At 28.1% G+C, this 8,524-nt stretch overlaps 2 protein-coding genes across 2 annotated transcripts; one reads left to right on the forward strand and one right to left on the reverse strand.

Moving 5' to 3' along the window:
- The first annotated feature begins 510 nt into the window (after nucleotides 1-510).
- On the forward strand, nucleotides 511-969 carry kud (oligosaccharyltransferase subunit 5 kud). Its single transcript, XM_065503986.1, has one exon. It carries the CDS (start codon nucleotides 512-514, stop codon nucleotides 752-754), a length of 243 nt encoding a protein of 80 aa, XP_065360058.1. The 5' UTR covers nucleotide 511; the 3' UTR covers nucleotides 755-969.
- A 2,552-nt stretch (nucleotides 970-3,521) lies between these two features.
- TSG101 (tumor susceptibility gene 101) lies at nucleotides 3,522-5,954 on the reverse strand. Its single transcript, XM_065504898.1, has 9 exons — nucleotides 5,793-5,954; nucleotides 5,560-5,644; nucleotides 5,427-5,492; nucleotides 5,188-5,351; nucleotides 5,003-5,117; nucleotides 4,396-4,631; nucleotides 4,119-4,331; nucleotides 3,914-4,047; nucleotides 3,522-3,845 (listed from the first exon to the last, which is right to left on the reverse strand). The coding sequence occupies exons 1-9, from the start codon at nucleotides 5,838-5,840 to the stop codon at nucleotides 3,659-3,661; spliced, it is 1,248 nt and encodes a 415-aa protein (XP_065360970.1). The 5' UTR covers nucleotides 5,841-5,954; the 3' UTR covers nucleotides 3,522-3,658.
- Nucleotides 5,955-8,524: the final 2,570 nt, after the last annotated feature.

Genomic DNA, 8,524 nt, shown 5'->3' on the forward strand with positions numbered 1-8,524 from the left:
ATTTCAGAAAATACGAAATTTTAAATACAGAAAATATGATAATTTTTAAGTATTCTTATTTTTGCAATACGAAATAAGTTTTGAAAGGATTGCAAATGTTCTTAAAATGATCTAAATCTCTGAGAAGTCGTAATGAATGGTAGGAACAGACTGTCTGTTCATTGATGTCGAAAGAAAATTGATTTGAAAAACAATTTGTATAAAAGCCATTAAAAATACATTATTTAAATAAACTGAGATAAACTTGCGTTTAAATAGAAAGAACTTGTGTTTAAATTTCTCACATCTGGTAACTCGTTTTTTCATCGATGTTTTATTCCAGCACTTTTGACAGTTGATTGTCAAATTGTATTGTGTTTTTTCTTCGCCAAGCCGGGCCACGTAGAATTTACAAGATTTTTGATTCAATAATTAAACTATATAAACAATTATTAACGAAAATAAATTAAAAAAGTAAGTAAAATCTATATAAAATTGTGAGTGAAACCATTCAATAATTAATTCTTACAGCATGGAGTCCACAATGCAACGTTATGTATCGCCCATTAATCCGGCTGTCTTTCCCCATTTAGCCACAGTATTGCTCATCATTGGTACATTCTTTACAGCTTGGTTCTTTATCTATGTAGTATCCAGACCTAAAAATGCCAAGGAGAGGACACTCTTCAAAGAATTGGCCATCAGTTTATGTGCATCAGTATTTTTGGGTTTCGGCATAATGTTTCTGATGTTGGCAGTGGGTATTTACATATAAATTACACCGTAGATGCCTCAGAGACAAAATTAGGATAAACATACACACACCTATAAATAATAGGAATGGTTTTGAAGCAATTAAAGATGAAACGTACTGATAAAACAAAAAATAAACCGGCATTAAATATTTATGCTATGTAGTATGGGCAAAATATTTAAAACCATTTTTTTGCAATTCCAATTTTTATTAAATAAAAAATTAATGTAATCTAACATTGCAAGTGATTTATTTAAACAAAATATAGTATGAATTTTAAAAATATAATGTTGCACAGTGATTAAGGTGAAATACTAAATAGTTGTTTGGGATTATTCTCAATAAATTTTGATCTATTGACGTTTTTTGGTAATTTTTACTTTTAGATTTAATGTCGCAAAATATGGCTGCAAAATTAAGTAAATGGGAAGAAATGTAAGAAATTGTCCACAAATAAAACTATTTTTTTAAAGAATCCTCATGATTATGAGATAATAGAGCTTTCGAATATTTACGAACATAAGTAAGAATTGTCATCAGGTTCATGCATGATCAGAAATTTAAGATCATTTCGAGCATAACTTCGAATTTGATTTCAAATTGTCGAACATTGTATTGCAATATCAGCCTATTCGGACGACGACAACTGGTTCTAAACTCATTAAAACTCAAGTGAGCTGCTTGAAGAGTGGCTGTCCATGGAACCTATGTCCGACAAAAGGAACTATTTTTGAGCGAAGTGGTATTTAGAAACATCCCACGACAATGAAAAAATTACTTAAAGAATACAACATTTTATTACTTTCGTAATATAAGTTTAAAATTTGGTTAAAGTGACGCCCATAAAATAGAATTGAATTTTTAGGCAAGGTGCGAGTAAAATTAAAACAAACGCGTTTTCTTCAAAATATTTCTTTTTATTTATGACAGTATGTATTACAATAAATGTACGTCATGTATTTTACACAAACAAATATTTAAAAGGATAACACAGCAATACAAATAAACACAACATGTGAAAACACATCTGGACATTCGTTAATCTGTCTTGATTTAAACTACCTGCATCCAAACTCGTTAATTACTACATATAATACATATGAAGGATTATTATGTTTAAACTCGTTTATCATTTCTTGGAAATGGTACCTAAATGTTTCATTTCAAACCAAATCATTTAGAAATTCCCAAACTGTAATATGGATAAATTAGCATATTTTGCAAATATGTTCATAATTACAAGATTTATAGAAAATTGGAATACAAAATATACCTGCTTGTGATTTACTATCATTCTGTGCAGAGTTGAAGTGTTAATTATTTTTTTTTTTTTGTAATCAAAGATTGATTTTTAATTTGCATTGCTGAATTAATAAAATAAAAAGAGAAAATGAAATCAATATCCCCCCAACAGTTTATATTTGTAAAATATGTTTTACTGTTAATATCAAAGTTTTCTTTGTGGACGCAATACTTAACAATATGGATACCTAATGATAGACATTTCAAAGAGCTTTCCCACGATGCAAATAACGCCATAGAAATTTTAACCAACATTGTGTCAAATATCTCCCAAAAATTATTTCCCAAATTGTTTGTTTTTCAACACAATTGTTTTCAATCATTGTCTTAAAGTATACTTTCGTAAAGGGTGTATGTATAAAATTCAGCCCAGCCGAATATAGCACTCTTACTTAATTTTGTTAAGCCGTAATTCCAACAAATATATATATTTACGGTGTAAAATACCCAGCAGATAAATATACCTTAAAGGTATCTTGACATTAATTTCAAATCAATCTCAGCGGGAAAAATTACCAATCCTAATATTGGTTATAAAAATACTGAATTTTCAGAATTGTTTAATTCAAAGAACATAAGTAGTTTTGATTTCTAAACAGTAATTTTATTAAATGAATAGTCATAGTACCAAAAGTAATTTAAAATAATTTAATTCAATGTGTTATTAAAATCGAAAATACTTGTTTGTTTAATCTCAGCATTTTGTAAATAATGTAGAAAATTAAAAAAATATCGGAGATCCAAAAACAAATTTCAATGACAATCAGCCTTATCACAGTGTCATTGTCAATTTTATTAGGTATCATGTAAAATGTTCGACAACGTTAATATAAAATACTTTTGAATTTAGTCTATTTAAGGCGTATCCAATAATTGTAATACCAATTTAACAAAACTAATCGTTTTCGACTATAACAACGACACTCATAATCAGGTATGTAATAGAAATCGATTGATTTGAAAAGTTGTGATAAATTTTAAACGATTTCAATAATTATTTTTGATCCAATGACTTATTATTTTCTAGTAAATAATTTAAATGAATTTAAGCAAGCAATTTTATTTAAATTAATTCAAAAGTATTAAAATTAAGTTTTAAACAATTCCCATAACGAAAATAACAAATACGTCACATCCATTTTCGTTTGGTTTTCGTAATAGATTTCCATTACATAGCTGAATAAGGCTGAGTATTAAATTGAACATTAAACATCTTTCAAGTGCAGCTTATATGATTTCATGATATGATTTAAACCATGAACAACAAATATGTAGATGAACAACAAAATAGTGGCTGGGTGTGTTTATACGGTGAATAAACTTTTTAAAAATTAATTTTTAACATTTATGTGTTTTAATTTTGTTTTGAGATTTTTTTTATATAATGATGGTATTTGAATATATTGGTTGTTTTCATATATATATATAATTTGATTTGATTATTAATATAACTATAATTAAATATCATTTTATCGCTTTTCTTCTGTTTGTGATTCTTTTCTTTTAACTTTTTATAAAATTTAATACATTTTTTACGCTATTAACGGCAATGACATGAACATAAAATCCTTATAGAATTTTTTTTTGTTTAATTTTCTTGTTGATCATTGTTGTAGCCTTGTATTAACCAGCTAGACCAGCCTTTTGTCTGCATTTTTGCATGATGGCACGCAACATAAACTGTTTACGTGACAACTGGCGTACGTGTTTTAAAAATGTTTCCAAATCAATGACACCATTGCGTAAGGCTTCGCCTAAATAGTAAATGGCATCTTCAGTGGCGGCTTCTTCAGCGTAAGCATTAAGTAGCCTAAAGAATAATGGAATACAATAAAATAACATATTTCTTTAAAATTTGTGTTAAAAATGTTTACATACTGTCTATATAAAGGTGCTGTAGTTGTAACTGCTTCATCCGGATCAATACCTTCAGAATCATCCAAAGACTCTAGGCTTTTTTCCAATTCTTGCTCCTTGTCACGTAAAATATGAATATTTTTTTGTAAATCAACCTATAAATTAGCAATGAAAAGACAAAAACTTTAACTTTATACACAATTGAACAATAAACAAAAACTCTTACCTCTTCTCTCCGCAAACGTGCAATAATTGAATCTATTTTGGTACTACCTTCTACCAATTCTTGTTTGGTACGATTAAGTGTATCGATTTCAGCCTGATATTGGTTAACTTTTTCCTGTAGACGACGTCGTAATTTATCTTCAACGGCACTGATAAGCGAAGCTTTAATATGCTCCTCGGTTATGGTACCAGTCGAACTGGGATTTGTTGGATTCTAATTGGAGGATTAGCTTATTTTTAAGTACATATTTGAAAACTTTTTAACCTTAATTACTTACATAGCCTGAGTTATAGCCAGGAATTGGTGGAAATTTCAGGAATTGTGGACAACCGCCACCACCACCAGAGGTCGTTGCTGGCATTGCATTGCCCGATGATGAAGGGTAAGGTGGATAACCACCAAAATTATTACTTGTTGGGTATCGTGGAAATTCGGTGGGATATGGGAAGTAAGAACCACCTGATGCTGCTGCTGTATTTTGATTACTTGTTCCTCCAGGTTGCGGCATAAAAGCTGAAATGACAAACAAATATAATATTGTAAATCAAAATAAAGTTTTGACATGAAGATCAAATGCCAATTAATAATGAGATTAGTCGATCTAAAAAAAATCTAACCACTTTGATGCTTTTGGGTTCTATTTTAAACTTCATAGTATAGAAATATACAACTTCAGAAAATGACCAAATTTTGTTATCAGAACCGTGATTAATAATTTTGCTTTGTAAAATCGATATTTCTGGGTGTCCTTTATTAGTTTTGTCATCATAACGTAGACATTTTATAGATCTAACTTGATTTCTACCCATATTATCAAACTACTTTGTACCTATGCAATATTGCAACCAAATGCAACGAATATATACATATATATATATACTTACACCCCGTTGGATATGGTGTGGCCGATGTTTGGTCTTTACGAACCGAATATACTGGTGGATGTTCTCCAAAAGTAACCATCATTACTTGTATCAACGATAGCAAATCACTTGAGTTCTACAAAACAAAATAAATATTACCAAGAGCACTTCAAAAATCGAATGTACGTATTTGCTATCACACTTACAGGTTGCCAATCATGCAAATATGGTAAATATATTCTACCATTATGATCTACATACATTGATACTTTAATCTGCATGGTTGGGGTTGGTTTTACAAAACACATGGGTGCATTTATAGGATGGGTGTCCATTAGCCAAATACAAATGGGAATGTAATATGTATTGTCTATAATTATTAAGAAAAAATTAATTATACAAAATACACTGACTCATATGATTCATAATATAACAAATTTCATACTTTTGAAAACAACCGGTATGGTGCCCTGCAAATTGAATAAATCCCTTGTATTGCCATCATTAAAAACTGTAAAAATTAGAAAAATAGATGTCATTTAGAGCACAAATCCGTCCAACTCCCATATCATACTTACCAAACTTTTGTAAATTGTATGATAAACTGCGGTAATTTGTTATAACATCGACAACTTCCTTTTTAGTACTACTAATATGTTTATACTGTAAGTGTTATTAGAGTATTACATTAAAAATCGGTTAGCTTTAATAAACAACTGCGAAATATACACCTATATATAGCCCATGGCCCCTACCCAATCATTATTATTCTTCTTTGTTTGGCCTCTTCGTTTTGTTAGTTTCAACTTACCTTTGATAGTAATTTAGTGATTTGTGCCTCCTCTGCCGCTGGTATCATTTTATATTTTGCTAATTTTTAATATTTAGAATAGATTTCCTTTGTTTTATTGATATTTATTTTGTTCGAATAAATATAAATTATACGAATAAATTTCCTCTTTAATTTTTTTTCTTCTGCAATGAATTTTTGACGTTTCTTCTCTTGGATGAGTAATTTGATAAACAGTTGTTGAAAATTGATGTTGCCATATTGCGTGTAGTAAATTAAAATACAACTCTGTATTTTGTGAAATTATTTTTATTATCTGGCATAAGATGTCCAAGTTTTGGCACCAGGCATTGCAAGTTTGGGTATTTGTCCTCAAACATGGGGATTTATTAATGATTTTGGTGAATGGGGTATTTTAAAATAATTCGGAGATTTAATGGGGATAAAGTAATTAGGATAATGTTTATATTATTGATAATAGCAATAAATTACCAATATGTGAACTTTATTTTATGATCATAAGATTTGAAACGATATAAACAAATTTTTTCAACCAATTGAAATGACTAAAATACCATTTCAGCTCAACTACCGTTACAGAAATAACTGCAATTGCATCTAAATACCGTTACTGATATTCGATAAATAATTTAAATTATAAAAACCCAAATTTTTGATTTCAATAATTGAAATCTACAAAAATCAAATTTTACCGTTTCGAATCGGTAAAATTATAAAAACTAGGATCGACCGGTGGCCGAAATTCGACCACTTTTAAAACGCTTTTTTATCACCTTTGTGGAAAGAATTTTGAAACATTTTTTTATATTGTGCATATCTAGAGAAAATAAGCTTTTAAACCATATATATTTCGTCATTGGTGGACAATAACATAATTAAAATACACAAACAACACAAAAAAACGTGTAGCCTATTTATATATAAGATATTTATACAAATTGTGGATTCAAGGAAACCCATTACTGTGTAATATCAAATTTTGATATGTCATTTGCCAAATTAATTTAAATTTTTGTGAAGAATTGCATTTTTTCAGGAAAATCAATATTTTTGGGGATATCTGGCAAAACCCTGTTTGGCACTTCAAAATGTATTGCAAATCGATCATACGCCACATAAACGGAAATAGAAATATTTGTACCAGTACCTAGTGGGTGGTACATTATTCAACTTTTATTTTAATCGAATAAAAGTTCAAAATTTTTGTATTATTCTAGTTATCGATTCTTTTTTGAAATTTCCTCGAATAACGAATACAAATTATTATTCGAACCAATAAGGAATACAAATTATTATTCAGTTATCATTATTCCAATATTTTTTGTTATTCTTTCAATGTATGTATGTAATTTTTTTGCACAAGTTTTAAAGTAAAAACTAGCTAGATTTTAAAACCAAAATAATAAACGATTTTAATGATGAATTGAAGCTAATAAATATTTATATGTGATAATCAATCAGCAGTATCAAAAACTTATAAAAAAATTTCGTAGGGTTCTGAATCCTGATCCCATAGAAAAGCTATGGAAATTGTAGATTCAAAAATGCGGCCTCAAAATTATAACACGAATGAAGCTTTATCAGACTTTGGTAAAATATTTTAAAGAAGACGATTTCAGTAATAAAAAACAAGGGCTGTGCAACAAAATACTGCGCCACTAAAAGGGATCAAAATGAAGTTTCCATTGTCAATACCATAATATTGAATACTTTTTATTGTTTTTTTTTTTTTGTTCATATATGTAAGTAAATAAAATTATATATTAACGAAATACTAAAAACGTAAAAATTTCAAGAATTATTTTGGGTATTAACTTATTAAATTAATATTTGGAAAAGTTTCCATTGTATTGGTTTTAATAGAGTTTTGTTAGATAACATATGATGAAAAACTGATTTTCAGGATAACATATGAAGGAAAACCAAAAATATATAATGGAGAAATATTCGAAAACGCCGAACAATGTTAATGCTGTTTTAAGTTTAAATTAACAGTTCAACAATACATGCTTAACAGAATGGGATTGGGACCACAGCGCAATGGTTCAAAACTATTAATACTTAATTCAATTTTCAAAATCATATTAAATTTCAGTAAAGAAATTATTACAAATTAATTCATAGGTATATCTATTTCACAATAAGTAGCATAATAATTATTAAATTGTTCATTAATTCAAATCCGATACAAATGGGCTTTAGACCATTTTTTTTTTCAATTCATCATGATTAATAACAAGAACCAATTGAATGAAGAAAAAATGTGTTAAATTTGTTAATTTGAATTAACATAAATTGAACCATTCAAAGCTTTAATAGCTTATTAATTTAATTCCATAATAAATTAACTCAACCGAAAATTTTAGAATTTTTATATGAAATTGACAATTATGTACAAAATGTAGATATTCTATGTGATAACTTGAATTTCGAAGAGTTTTTGAAATTTTTTTTTTCGAAACTGAAATTGTGGATTTGACATGAAAATTTACTGATTGGGGCTTTCAATTCGATCTGAAATTTTTAATTTAATTTAATAGCTTATTAATTTAATTCCATAATAAATTAACTCAACCGAAAATTTTAGAATTTTTATATGAAATTGACAATTATGTACAAAATGTAGATATTCTATGCGATAACTTGAATTTCGAAGAGTTTTTGAAATTTTTTTTTTCGAAACTGAAATTGTGGATTTGACATGAAAATTTACTGATTGGGGCTTTCAATTC

This window comes from Calliphora vicina, chromosome 3, assembly GCF_958450345.1.
Source record: "Calliphora vicina chromosome 3, idCalVici1.1, whole genome shotgun sequence".
In the NCBI taxonomy this organism is placed as follows: Eukaryota; Metazoa; Arthropoda; class Insecta; order Diptera; family Calliphoridae; genus Calliphora; species Calliphora vicina.

What these genes read in the sequence shown, in the direction of transcription:
- kud (XM_065503986.1), top strand. Translation starts at nt 512, where the DNA reads ATGGAGTCCACAATGCAACGTTATGTATCGCCCATTAATCCGGCTGTC.
- TSG101 (XM_065504898.1), bottom strand. Translation starts at nt 5,840, where the DNA reads ATGATACCAGCGGCAGAGGAGGCACAAATCACTAAATTACTATCAAAG. An exon ending in ATACAATTTACAAAAGTTTG is followed by an intron (nt 5,493 to 5,559) that starts GTAAGTATGATA and finishes TAATTTTTACAG; the next exon opens with TTTTTAATGATGGCAATACA. An exon ending in ATTTGCATGATTGGCAACCT is followed by an intron (nt 5,118 to 5,187) that starts GTAAGTGTGATA and finishes TTTGTTTTGTAG; the next exon opens with AACTCAAGTGATTTGCTATC.